The 21,844-nt window shown below is 34.3% G+C and overlaps 2 protein-coding genes across 2 annotated transcripts; one reads left to right on the top strand and one right to left on the bottom strand.

Moving 5' to 3' along the window:
* Window positions 1–5,097: 5,097 nt before the first annotated feature.
* LOC106310958 (phosphatidylinositol 4-phosphate 5-kinase 1) lies at window positions 5,098–8,767 on the bottom strand. Its single transcript, XM_013748186.1, has 8 exons — window positions 7,462–8,767; window positions 7,226–7,390; window positions 6,916–7,081; window positions 6,611–6,721; window positions 6,332–6,525; window positions 6,109–6,239; window positions 5,944–6,037; window positions 5,098–5,702 (listed from the first exon to the last, which is right to left on the bottom strand). Exons 1-8 carry the CDS (start codon window positions 8,511–8,513, stop codon window positions 5,399–5,401), a joined length of 2,217 nt encoding a protein of 738 aa, XP_013603640.1. The 5' UTR covers window positions 8,514–8,767; the 3' UTR covers window positions 5,098–5,398.
* Window positions 8,768–15,042: 6,275 nt separating this feature from the next.
* LOC106308991 (nuclear transcription factor Y subunit B-9-like) lies at window positions 15,043–16,712 on the top strand. The gene is made up of 3 exons (XM_013746086.1): window positions 15,043–15,071; window positions 16,052–16,462; window positions 16,538–16,712. The coding sequence occupies exons 1-3, from the start codon at window positions 15,043–15,045 to the stop codon at window positions 16,710–16,712; spliced, it is 615 nt and encodes a 204-aa protein (XP_013601540.1).
* Window positions 16,713–21,844: the final 5,132 nt, after the last annotated feature.

Genomic DNA, 21,844 nt, shown 5'->3' with positions numbered 1-21,844 from the left:
CCTAAACATGGCTAAATCCTAATCTATATGATCAAAATGCACATGGACGAATGAATAAAACATTAGAAACATGCAAGATATCACTTACAAATCTTTGACGTATTTAGAAGCGGTCATGATTTTGGTGATGTGGGCAAGACTGATTCTAAGACCATAATTGATTTATGTAAACCGAAAGACCATCTTTTAATTGGCTGGTCATATCAGGATTTGACGGCTAAGAACGATCTAGGGTTTGGTAACGTTGGGTGGAAGAAGACGACGCCGGTAAAATCTCCGTTTATTTTGCTATAAATGTGGTAAATGGTTTTTGGTTAATCAAATACTTATCAATTATTAACTGGTATTAGATTGTAAATATTTAGAAAAAATCAGGGTTAATTCTTATTTATATTTCTGTTTTAATAGTTTAGATATTTCTCATACGACACATACTTTCTTATTATATAAGTAGTGTCATGAGTCACGAGGTTTTCTTGAGCAAGTGAAAGACATCATCATTAGTATGATTTGTCTACAATTCTTGCTTATATTATGAATCTTTTTTCTTATAATTTTTTCCCTCTGCAAATCATATTTCTTTCCCAATTAGTTGTACCAAACACGAGAATAAAACTACAAGAATAATGGGAAAGGGAAAGCTAAGGGAAGATGTCCCCTTCATGGTGGAACATTATGTTGGAGTGTTAAATAAAATAATGGGCACGTTTGGTGGATTTTTTCCAACTTCAGACAAGCATAGTCCCAAAGTTGAGACCATTTCCTAATATCCCATTCTTCTTGTCTTCATTTGGGCCTTTAATGTCAAAATCTTCCACCCCATGTGTCTGAATCCATTTAAGTTACTCTCTCTCTCTTTTTTGTTTTAATTATATTTTTCCAAATCAAAACCCACCCTATCGCTAAATATCTTTGCGACACTCAGTCTTATATTACAATGTTAAGTAAATCTACATCTCCGAGTCCCCGCCGACAGTGATCTGAACTATCACAACCAAGTAAATAACAAGTTTAATTGGTAAAAGACTATTTAAGTTAAGGATCGTTAAAAAGGACTATTTAAGTTATAATTGTTTGGTTTATATATGATCTTTTTCTTCCAAAAAACAAATGACCCTAAATATCATTTTATTTTGTGAGTATTTAAAAGATTGATAAACTTTCACTGCTATTAATTATTCAACTTATACATAATGTTATTTTAGAACTGAATCGAAGAAACCCTTTAGTAGACAATGTGTAGGTAGGCGGCATCTGTCTTTATTCATCGATCGAGAAAGGGGGATAATGTTATGAATCATGTCCAAGGATTGACTTTTAACTAGTACATTTTCCATGTTGAGTTGATCAAAAAAAAAAAAAAAACTAGTACATTTTCCAATAACAAATCCTCAAAAAGTTCATATTCAGTTCGATCGTTTCGATTATCACGGTTCTAGATGTGCTATTGATGCCATGTTATCGACGTGATACACCAAAAAACTTACATATTTGTTGATGTTTATGTATATAAGTTAGCGAATAAGGATGCCTTCGCTTAGGTTGGTATCATCCACTAGATTGTTGTTAATGATATATTTGAACGTCCGCTAAATAATACCATTGATAAATTATTACTACTAGATTGTTAATAATATAACATAAGATTTTGGACATATATCCAAAATAGCACATTTCTAAGTTTATGTCACAAAAATAGCTCTCAAAAACTAAAATGACCAAAATATCATTTTATTTTTTGAAAAAATTTAAATTTTTTTTTATTTTTCAAAATTTGAAATCTTATCCCAAAATCCCATTTCCCAACTCTAAACCCTAAACCCTAAACCCAAAACTCTAAACCCTAAACACTAAACTCTAAACCCTAAACCCTAAATCCTAAACCCTAAATCCTAAACCCTAAACCCTAAACCCCACTCCTTAACTCTAAACCCCACTCTTTAACTCTAAACCCTAAACCCTAAACCCCACCCCTAAACTCTAAACCCTAAACTCTAAACCCTAAATCCTAAATCTTAAACCCCACCCCTTAACTCTAAACCCTAATATCTAAATTAATTTACCATGGAGGTATAATAAGTGTATATTTATCTCTTTTGATAAAACATTAAGTGCTATTTTGGTCTTTTCTATTCTTAGAGACTTTATTTGTGACAAAAACTTTTTTAGTGCTATCCTAGTCATTTTTTCTAAGATTTTTGAAAAGGGATAATAAGTACGTGACCGGTGTATTTTGTTTGATTTTATAAATATATCTTAATTAGGGTTTTCCTCGGAGTAATCCGTTAATCATATGTATATACACCACGAGAATTCAGTAGTAAATTTGAACTTTGATCGATTAGAGAAAGTGTAATCAACTCCAAAGTGGCGCCGAAGGTGTGACGGGAACAATTACCTTGGATTTGGCTTCTTATTTGCATTTAGTTTGTAAACGTAATTCACCTTATTTGTATATGCTATTGAGTTCGGGATTGGGGTAGATGATTTCGCGTGCATAAATAAAAGCAAACCTGAGATATATGCATATATCGTATGCATTGTGTGTGATGTATGTACTTATAATGCATGTATCTATGAATGCATCATACTACGTGTATTATCATGCATGCATACATAACCTTTTATTCTTAACTGGCGGTGCAGTTTATCGTTTTGCCCGTACAATTCGATTAATTACATAGTATACAAGAGTCTTGTGATGTAACGGTGGTTTGATTTTCTTTTTTCCATAATCATTGATAGTGAGTGTCTGACTGGTTTACTACATGCATCTACTACTTCCATTCCTTGAATGTAACATAACATTCAAAAATTAATAAAAATCCACGTGAGCCAAGAAAAAGAGAGTAACAGAAATTCGAAAAACTAATAATTGTTGGAAAGTAACACTCATCTAAAGCAAACTACATATCGACTACCAAAACTGTCTTAAATATTTGAAATGAAGATTTACCTCCATTTCAAATATTAAACACACGCATACAACCAGAAGATATAAAACGTACTCTTTATGTTTCCTGAAAAATGTCGTTATGATTTTTTTTGTTTTGTTTTATAAAGAGTGTCATCTTATATTTTCAAACCAGTGTTTTAAATAAAAACTATATTCTAACCAAATTGTTTAATATATTAATTATAAATAGAAATTTGTTTAGTGTATAAATTTATAACTGATTTTCAATATATGTACAGAATATTTAAATGACATTTTTTTTGTGAAAGAGATAGAATATGGAAATGATAGACATGAGTTAAACAAGACATGGAGGTCGATGAGACCAAAGATCTTACAGTATCCTTGGTAGAGCAATTCCAAAGGTTCTATCTATTGGAGTTCTAAAAATAAATATGTGTATATGTATATATTTTATATATATATATATATATATAGTTACGGAGTCTACTAAAATATATACATACACATATTTATTTTTAGAACTTAAATGGATAGAATCTCATCGGAGGTGCTCTTGTTGACCAAATCAGTAAAGTGAAATAAACAAACAAAACTTTTTAAGAAAATTGATAATCTTTGTGATATTTAAATTTCTAAAAAGAAAGGAATATTAGGCATGCAACGATTTGACAGACACCTAGTGGTACTCAGCCTAGTCGTATCCTCTGTTCTTTTCCTATTTTAATTCTTCAACATGGAAAACTAGTGGAGAATAATTACTTATTTTTAATAATAAAATCAAGAAAAAATGTTAATAAAGATATCAAGCTCGATTCGTTTTATTGCCTAAATAAACTTACGTGTGATCTATGTTTATAGTTAGGTTCTTATAAATCCTTAACAGCATACATCATCACATAAGTTTAATCCGCATAGTGTCTAATAAAATATACTCATTTCAAATGGTTAGATGTTAAAACAAATCACACTGCTAGTGCTAATGATTAAGTGTTGTTGTGCAAAGCTCCTAAGTTTCTGTAGAACTTATCTCCATTTCTAGCTTATGGGTCTTTTTCTTTTCTTTTTACAACTTAAGAGGTCTTAAAAAGAAGGAAAACAAAGTATGTCCCAATATTTATTGTTAGTTAAGAACTAAACTTTGACCAATAATACAATCCATATGATCTGTCAGGGAGAAGTAAACTTTGTTTTAGGACACTAGGATAAGAGAGAATGGGAAGATGATGACATGCTAGTTAATTGGGCTTAACCAATCACTTGAATTTTTTTTATTATTATTATTTTCTCACTTTTTGGACTTTGAGTCTCTCTTCCTCAGCACACTATTGGTAGGATTTCATCTTGTTCACTGATTTCAAATTCCAAATTGATGTAATCTAATAATATGTAGGCATGGTAGTTGTTAGATAGTATGTCAGCTTTTAACATCTAGTGGATCTGTGAATAGGATGTCATGTGGCTCGTGTCTTTAAGTTATTATCTACATTAAACATTCCTAATGTACGTCAACATTTACTTGTGTAACAAAGGTTGTTTATTACCAACGAAAGCAATTATGTGGATTATGAGATGTATTAAACTAAAAGAGAAACAATAATTGTTTACTTCAGAAAGACTGTACGAAAACCTATACAATTTATTTCTTTCAATGTAAAACATACTTTTCAAGATAACTAAAATACAATATTAAGTTAGGCTTTTTAGAAAAAAGCAACTTCAAAAATCAAGAGAATTATTGACAATGCAATGTGGATTGTTGATTAGATTGGAACATGAAACTTGAAAAATTTAAGAGAAGACACATTTTTTTTGAAAAGATATGGTAAAGAAGAGAAGAAATGAAAGGAAAAGACATGTGTGGGTGTTCTCGTTTAGCTTTCTCTGCTTTTCATAAAACCAACCCCAATTCAACTCTTCCCTTCTTTGACCACATTAAACTATTTCGAATTACTGTGGTTACATACATAGATCAATTAATTCTTTTTTTCAAAACAATGTTTCTGTAAAGTGGTAAAGTTGAATTAGTACAAAATTTATTCACAAAAAAAACATGGACCCCTTACTTTAGATGGTTAAAGAAGCATCCCATAAGATAACTAAAATAATGGGGTTAACTTTTTCTTCTTTTCTTTAAGAATTCTTTTATGTGACTTGTTGTACACTTATATTATTCCACATATTCTGAAATCACCAAAACCCAATTTCAATTTTGAATTCCATTGTAATTACTATGTACTAAACCTTCACAATCTATATTCACATATACAAATATATCGCTCACCACAAAAATAGATAAAGCTTCCCCCAACCCCAAAACTTTTTTTGACTAATTATCTCAAAAAGATAATAAATTAAAAACCCAAATCGCTTTCTTCTCTCTTTCAGATTAACTTTTTACCCTTCTTGGCGCATTATCCCATCTCAAGAAGCCGAGAATGTTAGTAAAATCCTTATTAGCCTTTCTCAGATCATCATTCTTTAGCCGTCTTCGATGAAGATCCTACTGATGAAATCTCTGAACCTCTTAGAATAGAGTTTAGGATCAACGGCTGAGATTGAAGCAGGGTCTGCTTGTAACGACTTGTAAGCATGCTCTATCTTTTTGGTTATGTCGTAGTCTTGCAAGATGTCAATGACTCCAAAGTAGAGTACCACTTCATACATCTCAGCGTGAGATGGATAGTTAGCTCCTCCTCCTGATGTATACTGATCAAAGTCGCTTCTTCTGGCCATTCGTTCGGCTCTTGCTGGCATGTTTGCACCTAATCTTATCGATGGTTTCCTGTTAAAAGAAAAAACAGATTGAACGTTGAGCAGACAGGACCACATGATCTGTTTCACACCTCATTATCATTGCCAACTAAGTATTCCTAAATTTATTAATACACTAGCTGAATCTCACAACCACTACACATGTCTCTGTAATAATCAAAAGGCTATATGAATGCAAAAAGCTTCTTCTGTAAAGTCAATGTTAAGAAAACCCGGACAAGTGATTGTCAAGATATAAATGATTATGTTACCTGCCAGCTAAAATCCGGTCCATGTCTTGAAGTTCAGCTTCAAGGAAGCGACAACCACGCATGAATTTCTCATTCTGATATGAATCTATCCTACCTGCACAAGATTTTGACATGAGTCTCACAGACAGGTCGACTTCAATGAGAGAATGATGTCTCTAAATTTACCAGATCTCAAGACGAATGGAGAAAGCCCCATCTTTTCTCCTGTGCTGTCATCACGGAAGTGCACACCAACTAAAAGGCTATAATCCATTATCCTCTCCGCTTCCAAGAACTCACAGTCGCGTTTTATTTGCCTGATCATGAATTACAGATCAGCATTAGAAACGTGTTTAAGTTGCCGAGTGGCACAAGCAAAGAAGAGAAAGTGAGAAAGCATGGAGCTTACTTCATAAGCTCTTGATACCAATTTCTCTGAAGACGGAAAGCAAAATTGAGATCAAGGTCCTTTAGAGTCGTGGTCTCATCAATCTCCCCTTCAGGCTTTGCTGTACTCCGTCCATGGGAAGACCCTTTGAGATCAAACCGTCTCTGGATTCTATACTCGGAGCAGAACAAGTTTCCCATGACGATAAACCGAGTCTGATAAAACGGTAAACAGACTTTGGTAAATTTTCTGAAAAATTAAAAGACCCCATTAAAGAATTAAGATGAAACAGCACATTACCTTCTGGCCACCAACGGGTTTCACGCAATGAACGCCGTAGAATCTAGTCACGAGGGAGTTTTCATATTGACAGACATGTTTGTAGTAACTTGGAAGCATTCTCAGAAGCACCTAAACAAAAGAAGACAAAAAGCTTCAGGTCTAGCTAATCACGGACTTAGTGGAGAGTTTATGATTAACAAAGTAAATGTGAAAGCAAAGAAACAAACAAACCAAAAAGGTGTCCCATCCGCTAATTAAGTAAATCAAGCATGACACGAAAAGGGTAAAAAAAAAAAACAAGCGGCAACAACTAAGTTACTAACCTTGACTTCCGACTTCTTCACAGTCTTGATCATAAACCTATCATCTTGCGTTAGGTAAAAGAAGCTTCCACTCTTTCCAGGCGAAGATAACTCCCTAAGAGCCTCGTTTCCACATATAGCTAACATATACTCAGCTGGATCCACTTGGAAATGATCCCTGAGACGTCTACAAACAAAATTGCCACAAAAAGAAACAAACTTCAACATACAACCTTATCAACTAAACCCAATGATTCGGGTAAAGACACATCAGCAAAACCAAAACACAACTCAGCAACTTGCTAAATTAAAACACTTTCGAGAGAGATACCTGAACACCAAAGGGCAATAATCCTTCCACCGGAAATCAACCGACTGATGCGGCGGCGTAGTCTTAGTACCTTCCGGCGGAAACCTCGTCCAAAACTTCTCCTTTGGATCAAAATCAGCCTGCTTAAGCTCTCTAACAACAGACGCATGTTTCCCAACAGAGTACCTAATTACAAAAATCATTAACACACAAACCATAATCAACCTCCAATTCCACCAAAGCTACAAACTTTTTACCTGATTCCCAACTGCAAATTCAGCATCAAGTCATACTTCTTATGCCCTTTAGAAATAGTCTCTCCCGCCTTCTTCGCCTCGCCGTTAAACCAACAAGGATTCTTCTTAAACTGACGCACACGATCAACCGAAACCCTCTCCCTATAAATCATCGACGCCTCAACGTTATCAATAATATCACAAGTGATATCTCCAGCTTCACCATCAGACTCCCAAATACAAATCCTCGGGAAAACCTTCTCCCCACCTAAACTCCCACCTCCACTATCAACCGAAGACCTCTTCCTCGTGGCCGCCACAACCAAACCACTCTTCTCAACACCGTCAAAGAAACTCCTCATCACATTACTCCGATCCCAAGCCCCAACGCAAGAGCTCCCGTCAACGCAAGTAAACACCCCGCTCCCTCTCGGCACACCGTTCTCCCAATAACCTTCGTAACGATCACCATTAGGCCACACGAGCAGCCCCTTCCCGGAGATCACTCCTCCTCTCCACTCTCCGGTGTACTGATTCCCGTTTCTCCAGACGTACCGTCCACGGCCATCTTGTAGATTCCTCCTCCACGTCCCTTCGTAGAAGTCTCCGTTGGCGTAGCGCTTCTGCCCGTGGCCGTGCTTCCGATCCGCCGCCCAGGTTCCTCGGTAGGTGTCCCCGTCGGCGCCGGTGAAGGTCCCGAACCCTTCCATCCTCCCGGACTTGAACTCGCCCTCGTAGGTGGCGCCGCTCGGCCACGAGAACTTGCCCTTCCCGGAGGCCTTCCCTCGCTTCCACTCGCCTTCGTACATGCACCCGTCGCTCCAGAGGTACTTCCCGGATCCGTGCGGGAACCCACCGGAGAAGCTCCCGATGTAGAGATCCCCGTTCGGGAGCGGCTTCTCGATCTCCAGGGGAGGCGGCGTGGGGGTCACGCGCCGCGTGGCTACTTGGGATCGGGATCGCGTCATGATGGGAGGAGGTTTAGCTAACGGCAATGAATCGTCTCTTCGAATGCTCGATAACACTTCTTCTTCTTCTTCAACGTCTTCACTATGAAGCGATTCTTGCATCATAGACTCATCACTCCACTCTTCTCCCGAGATCTGAGAAATGGTTTTGAATCTAGGGTTTAACTGTTTTTTTCTCAGATTACGGTTAGAACGCACATTCTCTTAAACCGGAAATAACCGGATTGTTGATCAGATTCACGAGTTTCCAAATCTGAGAGCAAAGCCTTGAGAGATTCTCTCTACAGGAACATCGAAAAAAAGAAAGCAATGAAGCAGAGAGAGAGAGAGGAGTAACAGAGACAGAAGAGAGAGAGATAGCTAAATAAAAACACTCAGCATTTATAATTTATAAAAAGAAAGTTTTGTTACCAAAAGAAAAAAAGAAATAATAATTTTAAAAGGTGGAGAGAGAGAGAGGAAACCATCGGGAAGCGGACATGAAAAGCCCACCAGCCCAGAAAAAGAAACCACGATATTATTAAATAATTACGGTTAGTTAAATGAAACGACGACGTAGTGTTTCATGTGTACTCTAACTCTACTCGAGATTGTTTCGGATTTGTCTTTGTATGATTTTAAAAGCGAGGGGTGTGTGTCCCGCGTAGTTATGGGCTACGTCCCCATACGTAATATATATACAAAACCCACGTAGAAGACCAAATGATTATTTTTGGTCTACCTCTGTCCTCTGATAATTTCTTTTTTCATATAAAAAATAATTAAAATGATTATGATGAGGATTATCGAGATGTCTTGATTAGTAAGCGAATTTCCAGGTGATTGTATTTGATTATTTTTAAAAAGATTTGTTCTCTTCTGTGATTAGATGATCGCTGGCTTAGTGGTTTCTTTTCTTTTTGAGTTTTGATGCTATATTCCTTGTCTCTTCCTACTTCGTATATGATTAATTAATTCAACTTTCATTATTCGGATTTGTTATTCGTCACGAATTCTAAGTAGGTTTCATATTCCCATAGGGATAGTGACAGATCATGAAGCTTGTAGATATCGACATTGTCACGGTTCAATTAACTACTCCCTCTGTTCCTGAAATTAAGATTTTCTAGAGTATGCACGCTTATTAAAAATTTAATAAATGTTTATAATTTAATTTATTTTTTACTTTATTGTACACTTTTCAATAACTTTCAACCAATGAAAATTAATCAATTCAAATATTCTCAATTAATGTTCTTCAAAAGTATAAAAAAGTACCTTAACAATATAGAAAATCCATCTTTGTGGAACAAGAAAAAAACCTAAAACATCTTATTTTCGGGAACGGAGGTAGTAGAATCTTAGCAATTCCCCATAAACCCAAATTGACATTTTTATTAGTAAAGTATAAAGTTTCTAGAATTACTTGATTTTTTAAAGTCACAGTTTCACAATGACTTTTGAAAAAATAGTGCTCCTTCTAATAGCTAATGGCTTTATTTAGTTGCTTCCTCCTGTTTTCGTGCTTTGTAAAAACTAAGTTAAGTAGTAGTACTCCCTAAATTCCTTAAATATTATGTGGTGATCAATTAGAAAACCATTGAGTATAGTAACATAGATTTTGCAATGAATAAATAGGGATATTCAAAATTTTGGATAATAATCAAATATACATCCAAAATAATCACATAACCTAGATCTTGATATTCCAAATATCTAACAGACTAACACATGAATAACCTATTTCTATCAACAGCATGAATTGTTATGAAAATAAAAACAAAAAAAATGAAGGTGTATTTCGATGCTACGAGGAAACTCATTTGAAATAATAAAAACTAACCTCGGTAGAGTGTTTCACATATGTCCGAGTGCTTTGATTTGAATTAAGTGGTAAATAGGACATGATTGTGCTTCCATAAAACGTAACACCATCAAAACTAGGGTGCAACCGTGCAAGCAAACTTCGTAATGCACACGTATTGAAATGTTATAAGCGCACCTAATACACCACTAATTAATGTACTTATAAAATGGTACGCGTAGCGACTATTGCTGTGGTGGTCGGATCATGATCAAATGCATTTAATCACCTTTTAAAATTCTGTATAAAATATCATACAATCGCATTATCAAAATAAAATTTTGCAAAGGGACGTATAGACGAAACGATCAGGTTGATATTTCTTGAGAAAGGAAAAAGTATTTCAATGATCACTCAAAATCTTTTAAACCACTTAATTCAAATTTGATATTTGTTGTATCAACACTAAGTCACCTTTTAACATTTTTCCTTTGTGCGGGAGCTATATGTTCTACATTTGTTATGTGTTCTTTTTATTGTTTGTTGTTACTACATTCTACATAATTATTTTATTTTAGTTTTTTGTAGTAAGGATTTATATAGTCTAGTTTTCTTCTTTTTACTAATCAGAGGATACCTAGGCCAAAATCCAACTAATCCCCATGAAATTGTACAAATAATTAGCTCAGTTTTAGATTTTTAATGAGTGCTAAAACATGATTCTATCTTTGTCTGCTCAAGTAATAGCATTTTTGTTTCGAGCAAAAAACAGAAACTAAAACAACAGATTTATGCTTTACTCCACATCAACTTTACCACTTGGTTTACATAGTTTAGTCTTCTTTCAGTACTCCAGTTATTTTTTTGTCCACATCAATGAAAAAGTAGAGAAAATATTAAGAAAGGGAGAGTGTATGGCTGAAGGTATTTTTCCATTCATACGCCATGATGAGAACGTACTCGACGCCATACTTTTCCCGTTCCGTATTCAAGACAGCTCGTGGCTAGATCATTACTCTTCGCTATATACTCGAAACCTAATTAAAACACTACTATGCTTTCAAATCACTAAACCTAAAAGCCCACGACCTTTTCGCGATTTTTCGCGATCATTTTTATTTAATGCATGCCCATTTCTTAAATCAACTAACCACTTATGAATTAGTTTGAACTTTCATTTACTTTCTCTTAAAATGTTCTTTTTTGAGATATCTAATTAATCACTTGTGATTTTATTTAAAGTCATTCTACTGACAACTTGGGTTAATTAAAAGAAACTAGAGGAAGACTGTCAATAAGTTGTGACGGTGTTGGTTGCTTTGCTTGTTTCTGATGATGGAAAAAAGTTGGCTAATTAATATAATGAGCTGTGACCGTGTTTAGGTGAAATAAACCTTTCATCAGGCGTTATGGTTTCCATAAAGGCTATAACTTATTCAAAATTATACTATTAATTTTGTTTTCAGGGCGATTAAAAGCTTTTTTAAGCTGGCAAGGCACTCAGAAGTGCCTTTTCTCCTTTGTATTTCGAGTTAGCAATAACATTAGTTGGGCATATATATATATATATCTGTGTAAAATTTTCTTAACTAGTGATGCAGTCTAAAGTGTACCATAATCTCTAGTCAAAATGTTTAATTTTATGTTTGAAATGACACTATAAGAAAACATTTAGTAATGCAATTTAAGTTCTGCACCCTCATCACCACAAATAATAAAACACCTAAACACAAATACATTTTTGTTGGAACTTTAACAAACATGAATAAATTTGTCAGATGGGAGTATCTTTCATCAGTAGCTTGTTACTGATTATATACAAATTACAGTACTACGTGTTTAATTATCTGGGAAATGCAGGAGAAATACTTGTACACATTGGATGTTTTTTTTTTGTTTTAAAGAGTACAGCTTCAATGTTTCTTATACATCAATTATACATATGTTTATTTAAAATTTGACCAGCATGATTTTAATTTTTGAAGAATGCATGGCTATAAACCAACGCGGTTGGCCTAGTGGTAGTTGAGGCCCAGAACCAATACGCTCCCCGCAGGTTCGATTCGCGTTGGCCACCCGGGTTAGGGTTAAATCTCAAGAATACGTGGAGTGCCGTGGGCCTCGCGGGAATAGTCAGTTGACCATGGTCGCCGGAAAACCGCGGTTACCTAAAAAAAAAAGAATGCATGGCTATAACTTAGGCGACGTTGTTAAAAATAAATAAATGACGGTCCTTATCAGTTTAATTAAGAGTAGGAACGGGAAGGTGAAGAAGACAAACAGCTCCTTTTACAGTTGGACCAATAGAATTGAGATGGCACACAAAGTAGGTCCTATGTTTATACTATTGGGCTGTCACGGCCCATCTTTAAAATGTCGAAGCATCCACGACATAGACGGTGACACATGGAGAAAATGTTCGCCGGCCAAGATTGCTTCCACGTCATCGAAACTTCTGAGTGTTCCACCTGTCAAAGCTACCGTCAAAGATTACGATCTTTTGTTTTGTTGTTTGCGCGTAGTCATGTAAACGCCACAAAAACAAAACGATTTCAACTCTATTAGGCGAGCGAGACTAGTCTCAGTTCAGACAGCATATCGATGCCTGGGCCTGAGGAACAATTTTCATATACACGCACAAACAGCTTTTGATTCAACCATTAGATTCATACTGTCTCCTCTATGCCAAAATAAAAATTTTAAAGATGAAAAATGTTGAATTCTATGTTATCACACTTATGCTTATTATCAGTCTACTGGCAGTGGCCTAGTAGTGAAAAATTTGAGGACAAGTTGTAAAACCGCTCTCTTTTGAGTTCAGCTCTCACTAGGAACACTTAGAGCATCCCCAACGGGAGTACATTAACAGTATGCAAATTGTTTAAAAAGATAAAACCAATGAAAAAGCAGGAAATAGAAAATTACAAGTATCTAAAACTATGGTTTTTAAGATACTTTGAAGAGGAGGTATACACAACTGTTGTTGTTTCATTGATCAAAACAAAAAGAAAAACAAAAATTAAATAAAAAACTAAATTATTATTAAAATATAATATTTTCATCACTAATAACTCCAAACGGGTTTCACCACCGTTGGAGCTGCTCTTAGGGGCGGTCCTTATATTCCTGGGATCTTAGGCGAAAAAGGATTATTTGTAAAGAGATAAAAAATTCGGGAGTCCAATTATAATAAATTAAAAATTGAGAGCCCATTTGTTAATAATTTTTTGCTGATTTCTTTTTTTATATGGGGGCCTAGACGGTCGTTTCATCCCGCTCCCCTCAGGACCGCCCTGAACACTTTCACCTTACCTGATACGTTGAATGCACTATGCTTTAGGCACATAAGAATATCCAGCAAATAGACTGTAAATTGGTTACACTCATCTGGAAGATTAGCTAGGCTTAAAACCTCATTTATAGAATGTGATCCCAACCAGACAGGCCCGGTCCGGAGCACAAGCAAAAGAACCGACCGCTTAGGGTATTCCAACTTTTACAAAAAAAATTGTTGTATATAGGACATTATAAAAAAATATATGAAGAATGGGCATAAATTTGTATTTTTGAGTAGGGCATTACAACTTATACAATTTTTAAGAGTAAGACTGGCCCTGCAACCAGATAGAGGTTATGTATCCATTGAAAGTTCAAATAAAAACATGTATACAATCAAATTACAAGCTCTTTTTTTTATTAATTAGAATCTCTTGGTCTAGATATTGTGCATGCCACTAAATACAAAAGCAATTTTGAAAATGGAAAAATGTAACCTTAGCTTACAACAACTATACATTTCATTTTTTTTATGAATTATATATTATGATTTTGAAATATAATTTTTTTATTGGCATGTGATTTTTCACCCAAAAAAAATAGTTAAGTTGCTTACGCTGAAACTGAAAATCAACAGCTGGTAAAATCAAGGAAAAGAGACTATCAATCACAAATTTATTGAAGTGTATAATTTTTATTTAAGAAAGAAACGATTAACAGATATTTATTGTTAGTTGTTTTATGAATTAAATGTTAATGATAATTTTTTTATAAACAATTTTTTTTTTGATATACATATTTTAAACTAAAACAATATATAAATGAAACCTAGGGCTTATATAACTAATGATGCTCTTATCTAAATCAATATATAAATTAACACCTAGGGATTATATATCCTTGTGAAAAATCAGAAATGAGATTTATAAATTTATAACTAATAAGCACTATTTAACTACTCTTTAAATGAAATTTATTTAACTACTCTTCAAATTTATAATCAAAAAGAGAGATAAGAGCATCAATATAATAATAATATTTATAATCAAATTTAGCTACATAATTTATACAAAATTATAAAAATGTTTAAACTAATGAACTACAAACAAGTGTAATAAAGTTTCTCTACTTAATTATAGAGTTTTTTTTCTTTGAAAGACTCATTTCACTCTTTCTCATTATTTTTTATTATTTTACTCTTGAGAAACTTATTAAGAAACTTTCAATAAATATGCTCTATGGTTAACAAAAAAAACAGTCCCATAAAAATGTACATGTGTGGCCATAAAAGAATAAAAAAATAAATAGTGATAATTTAGAATTATATATATACATCATAAGATTTTAGCTTTTAGATTTATTCATTTGAAGAGTAGTTAAATAAATCTCATTTAAAGAGTAGTTAAATAGTGTTTATATATCCTTGTGAAAAATTGGAAAATAGTTTTAATCTTTAATGTCATTTCATCAAAGAAGTTTTTTTTTAAAACGTCTGAACTCAATTAAGAGGTGGTACTAAGAAGTAAAAGGAAAAGACTTTGGTGTGAGCCTCATCTTGAATCCTGTTATGAAGCCATGCCGGACTGCCCAGTGCAAGGTGCAAGGTGAGACTGGAACATGCCATCTCGTAACACACTCCTCGCAATGTCTCGCGCTATGGAGTTAGACATCACCGATTCTTGTTCGAACATCAATGTTCTCAAACAACTTTTCAGACCCATAATCCGCTCAAGTAAGGATCTATATCGCGGCCAAGTTGACATATTGGAGAGAGCTGATAATGCCTCCTTATTAACAATTCCAATGATTATCTCTTGATAACCAAGTCAAGTAAACTTTGCAGGGACCAAGCAATGCGTCGAAGCTCTGCAGTTTTCATCAAAGAGGTTGAGATTTATGTCTTTTTTATTTATTTATGTCTTCTTAATATAGTAGAGCCTTTTATGTCTTAAGTAATTAGTAAAGGTTTGGAAAAGACGCTTATATATATATGCATGCCTGAATGAGTTTATGTATATGTCTATTCACATGTTCGTGCATACCTGCTGGTCTTTCATATATGTGCCATTAAATATACCGGTGCATGCACAATAAAATTTTTGGATTTCATTTTTTCCTATATCGAATTTGTGTTCAGACTTTTAAAAATGAGGAGGTGGGGATTGTATGTGTTGGTTTTGTTTGTAGGCCGAGTCAACGAAATAAATACATATTATAAATTACTCTTATAATACCTTTTTTGGTTTGCTCCTCTTAACGGCTTTCATAAACATCAAATTTCACGTATTCCGAATTAGGAAAGATCCTTTTGACTGTTTTTTTGTTCTGAAAATATAATCTTAACGGAAAGAATCTGTACAGTATGCTTAAGAATGTCCACTGGTCCAGTCAACAAAAAGTAGACCGCATGAACTTATCTACTGGTACGTAACTAATCACGTGTCTTCACTTAACAGTCCTCATATTTAACTATCGAAGTCGCATCCTATAAATTGTGATTTCATTTAGAATTTCAAAGACCATCAGTTTCTCTCTTGATACGCTTCCTTATTACCTTTTTAATTTAGAATTATTTACGAAACAGTATTGAGTTTGGACCAGTAAAGCAACTCAATCCCGACAATGCCTGCGCTGGCGACAAGAACAAGGGTGCCGTGCCTCAGGAAGAACCATGTATGCCTCCTGAACAAGACCAGTACCTGCCAATCGCAAGCGTCACAAGGATCATGCGTAATGCTTTCGGCTATGACCGCAAGTATATTAGCTTTGTGACCGCTGAAGCTAGCGAGACTTGCCAATCTGAGCGACGTACGACAATAACTGCTGGCGATATGCTTTCGGCTATGAGCAATCTCGGGTTCGAAGATTACGTTGAACCACTCAATGTGTTCATTCATCGGTACCGTCTGTCCGAGACCGATCGTGGGTGTTCACTTAGAGGTGAAACATCGTCGTTTGACCCGGCCTATGGAGGAAGTGGTACTGGGTTTCACGGTCCACCACATCATGGCCCAACCCCTCATGGCCCACCACCGCATGGTACACTACCTTATGGTCCACTACCTCATGTCCCACCTCCTCCGGGTCCTTATGGTTGCGGTATGTTGGATCAGTCTATGGTTTTGGGCGGTGGTGATCAGTACTACCCAAACGGGTCGGGACAGGATTCAATTACTGGTGGTGGTGGATCTTCATCTTCTATGAATGGAATGCCGTTATGTGACCATTGTGGTCACTACAAGTGAAGATGAAAAATTCTTGATTCTCTGCATGCCTATTTAAATTACATGTTGCATGTTTACTTGTTTTGAATATTTATGTCTAATCAAGCACTTAGAACATGTTTACAGGGGTTGCTTACCCTTGGTTTCATAACAAAAAAATTAATTGAAAATTTGTGGACCCCACAAAAAACACAAAAGACGTTGCTTGTGTATGCAAAAGAAGAGACGTTTTCGTTCTGTTGCTTAGACTGTTTTGCGGGTCCCACGACACGTGGCGGCCCGCGATTAGTCCCTTTTTTTTATCGGCAAAAAAAAATAAAATTTTTTAAGTAACCTAGACTCAGTGTTTTTAAAACCGGACCGGAAGCTGAACCGGAAATATTTTAGGTCACGGTTCAATATGGTTCGACCGGATCAAACCTGGTTCAATAATATGGTTTAATATTTTTTTAGTATGTAAATATAAAAGTAATATTAGTGAACATGATGCATAGTTAAAATATAAATCAATTTTGAACATAAAATATTATACATATAAATTAGTTTCTTGTTTATATGGATGGTTTATAGATTTTCGATAGTTTTAGTGGTTTTTATTGGTTTAATAATTTTGAAATATAGTCCGGCTATGTGGCCGGTTCATGGTCGAACCAATTACTAGACCAACCCGGCTATATAACTGGTTCACGGTCGAACCCGGTCCAGCCATCGGGTCGGTCCGGTTTTAAAAACATTGTCTAGACTAATAGACAAACCGATAAACATGCTCTTATGTTCTCTTTACCTAAAAAAAAAAAGAAAAGAAATTATATTGTTGCATCTTTAAAGAGAAGTGTTAATTTCCAAACTCCAGTTTCCATACTTTTGACAATTGATTTCAGAATTATTCATTTGGGAAATGGTATAACACTGCATCTTTGTTGGAAAATATTAGTTGGAAATCGTAACGAAACCAAGAATGTAACAAGAAGATCAGTAAACCAACCCTACACATTATTAAATAAAGCAATATGGCATTGATAGAAGACTAGAAACACCCTCTTTAAAAGCCAACATAGAACATGTAAAGACCTCTATGAGTATGTACCAACCACACTATGTTTGGAAACTCTATTGCACCAAAGACAACCTCATATTCTTAACTTAACCAAGGTTAAATTTTTTAACTATAGTTAAATAAATTTGATGAACCCCATTCCTCTTAGCTTACTACATATCCCAAGTTTTCTCCTCAATATTTCCTAAAAATTTGTTCTCAAGTCAAAAATGGATGATGGTGGTCGTTACACCCGTCGAGCAGCTCCCACTTTAATAATCGCACTCATCGTCATGTTCAACACTCTCGGACCAATTCTTGCACCACCAACTAATCTCAACGCATCAAATCGACCACCAGGAACGACAGAAGCTGAGTTTCGAGCCAAAAAGGAAGCAACAAAGTTCTTTTGGGCGTTTAGCAACACAGCGTTTGCGTTGTCTCTCGCGGCAGCGTTGGTACAAATCGGGAAACGTGTAATTCACGGAACACGTGAAGTTTGTGAAAAAGTCTCTTTCATGCTTGTGATGGTGGCTCTTCTCTTCATGTCGTTTGCGGCTATGTGCGCCCATGTTGTTAAGCTTTGTCCTTCTTCGATGCTTTCTGCTTTCTCCATTTTTCAAGGAATGTGTCTTCTGTTATCTACCTATCTATGCTCTTGCGTGTTCATTGCGGAGATTGCGGAGATTGTTGTGAGTTCATTAGTATGATAATTTGGATTTACGTTCTATAAATATTTTGAATTTTTATGTGTGTTTTTATTGCTAAATATAAGAATTTATTATGTTATGTGTTCTATGCGATGATGACGATTTCACCTGACATATCTTATGAGTCAGACAGAGACTAAAATAAAGTGAAGTACTTAAACTTGGTATTAAAAACAAAAATGTCCAGTGAATCAGAAACGTAAGAGTACTGAAGACAACAAAATCAATTACATCATCCCAGATTAGTACAAGAAAGAGACAATACCGCAAGCCAACGCTTGAAACGAATCCTATGAAAGATACCATTCAGATTGATAGAAACGAAGATTAAGAAAATAGTGTGGATTCAGCAAAGTACTTTGGAGTGAGTGAGTACTAATCGACGAGCCTGGTTGGGTTTGACCCGCTGAATAACTTTAATCGGGTCAGATTAGTTCTTTTTAACCGGAAACTAACCGAAACTGGAAACTCTCTTGTGATATGGGCGTTTATCACACTTGTTGGGTTTATGGCCTGAAATTTTAAAGTTGGGCTTTAAACTGAGTGTGCCGATATCATCTAAATTTAGTTTCTTCTGTTGAAGTTGTTACATTACTGAGGCCCGTGTTTATTTCACCGCGATTACTAGCTATTCCAACTTCATGTTCCCAATTTGCAAAGAACAAAAGTCTTGTACAAAGTTTTGATACGCTAGTGTATCGTAGTTGTTAAAGTAACACAACAAAACAAAACCTCTGTATTAAAATATGTGAAACCTGAAAGCCCTAAAAATGTTTGTTTCCTGTTGTATCATAGTAAGTAAGAAAGAGATTAATGATAGCTATGGCATTGTCTATGGAAACTAATGGATGAAATTAAGGACATATATACATAATAATTGTGCTTCATATCCTCTTTCCATGATTAAAAATCTCTAATCATTTTGTATACATGCTGTGTAGAAAGTTATCAGATGGCAACACGTCATAACTTATAAGAGAAGCAACGATTTTTTCTCGCATCAAACTCGTCAGTTTGCTGATTTTAACTGGAAAAACCTATGCAGAAATCCAAATTTATATTCGAGATATGTAAAAAAGTGAGGGTTTCTTATCATTAAAAACTTTTTTAAGGCTAACAATTATTACACTCGTAATGTAAAGCTTTGCATAATACATCCTCAATTAACAGGAGGATTCCTAAGATCACCGCAAACTGATTATTATTTATTTTATCACATCCACATAATTATTTCTGGCTAACCCTTTATTAACATTTTTAAGAAAATATCATTTGGGTCATTTTATTTATCAAGTTTTTGTCAAAATTAGCAGTATTTTCTACAGCTCTTCAACATTATCGGCATCGCTTATGCTACTAGTCTATTACTAACCACTGTTTTTACCTACTTCACCGACCGCAATGCTATAATCGTCGAAATTACTTTATGAAAATATAGCAATGCATGATTTTTCTCTTGGTTTAGGGATCTCCTAACTTAGGCTTGAACACAAACACAACAATTAAAGGAATACTAGGTGTCTTCCTGCACCATGTACAGAAAAAATTTAAAATATTTTTTAACAGATAAATATAAATTATATTTTAAAATAAATTTTTTAATAATATTATAAATTTTCTTTTTCGTATCAATATTTTAATATAAATTTGATTTAATTAAACAAAAAAATTATATTTAAGAATATGCATGTATATATTTAAAATTATAATCTTAGATAGATTTTTCTATCTATTTATTTTAATTAAATATATTAAATAAATTTGTAAAAGTTGCATAATTACCAAAAATTAAAATTAAACAATATTTATAAAATTTGTAAATATATAAGAAAATAAGGATTTTACGATTAAATTTTTATAATTTTCTAAAAAAATTGTATACATTTTTGAAAATTTTAGTAATAAAAATTTATAATTTAAAAATATATAATTAAATTATATTTCGAAATTTATAATGCCATATTTGAATATATTTATTTTAATGATGATTTATGAGTTATTCTCATATTCTAAAAAAAATTTCAAAAATATAAATTGACATTAAATGTAATATATGAGTTATTATCATATTTTCAAAAGTTTACCAAAAATATAAATTAACATTAAATGCAATTGTCCATGTCATATTAAGCTATAAGACATGTCATCAATTTTAGTAGTCATGTCATATTTGTTTCGTGAAATTGATTGTAGAAAAGACACGTGGTAAAATCACTTCGCAAATATAGTCTAGGGGATTTTTAGTACATAGATATTGATTATTATAATATTCACGAATTCATGATCTCGTTATCAACTTTATCGATCATCTGTACCAAATCGTGTAAAAAATTGTCCAGAAAACTGTATCATCTGTACCAAAAACTCGGTCTTCATGTACTTATGTGCAAGTAATGAAACGATTTCTTACGCTGGTGCTTTTTTCTTCTTTTTCTTTAAGACCAAAAGTGAAGTATGAAAATTCAAACTTGTCAAAGAAGAAAAAACTATGAAAGTTTAGTTTCTGAATTCAAATTCAAATTCAAAATCCACATTTAAATTTGCTAAACAATATTGCACCATGCTACTCTACATGCCAACCAATATTAATCAGACTGAAAATCATTTACTAATAAAATTAAATGAAATTAGTGTGATAGTTTCCAACACAGTAACCATATGCCAAGGCACGCATGACTTTGTTATAAATGTCCTTACCGAAGCCGAAAGTAAAAGGAATGTGAATAAACCAGAGTTTTGACTTTAGATCTCGTTGAAATAGACGTTGGTCTAGATGGTCACATCATGTGTAATCCATTTTAATCCAAACGTTGTTAGCAATAAAGTAGTCATCGTTTTATAAAAGGAAAGTAGCCATCGTTTTATAAACTTATTGGATCAAATCAACATTATAATGAGCCAGTTTCAAGGCTCATCAGCGCGCCACGTCAGCATTTTGTGGGCCTCACCTTTAAAAAAAATGAAAAAATGTCAAGTCTATGGCTCGAACCCGGGTTATTGACGTATAAACACCAACATTTATACCACTAAACTAAATGATCCTTTCTCCATTGATCGCCGAAACTAATATATATTTATGAAGGTCGGTTTAATAATGTCCCACAAATAAATAAAATGATTTACAAATCACGTTCTCTATTATTTGCTGATTGATTTGCGGACTTATTTTTTAAACTCGCTAGCCCGTCTATTACATCAGCTTATACATTTGATTAAACCCTAAGCCTATCTTAATAAACCATAAAACTGACCCTAAAAAGCCTGCAAGTCGTCAGCTCTTCGTCTTCGACAGAGACCTATGGTTTTTCCAATCCTGCGCCTCCCCTCCAATACACAGACGCTACTGTCTAAACTTCTCCAATCAAATCCATGGAACTCTTAGTCTCCCTCTATCTCTTCATCTCCCC

The sequence above is a fragment of the Brassica oleracea genome, chromosome C8 (genome assembly GCF_000695525.1).
Source record: "Brassica oleracea var. oleracea cultivar TO1000 chromosome C8, BOL, whole genome shotgun sequence".
In the NCBI taxonomy this organism is placed as follows: Eukaryota; Viridiplantae; Streptophyta; class Magnoliopsida; order Brassicales; family Brassicaceae; genus Brassica; species Brassica oleracea.
Note: the sequence above shows the minus strand (reverse complement) of the source record. Positions and strands in the feature narration are given on the sequence as shown.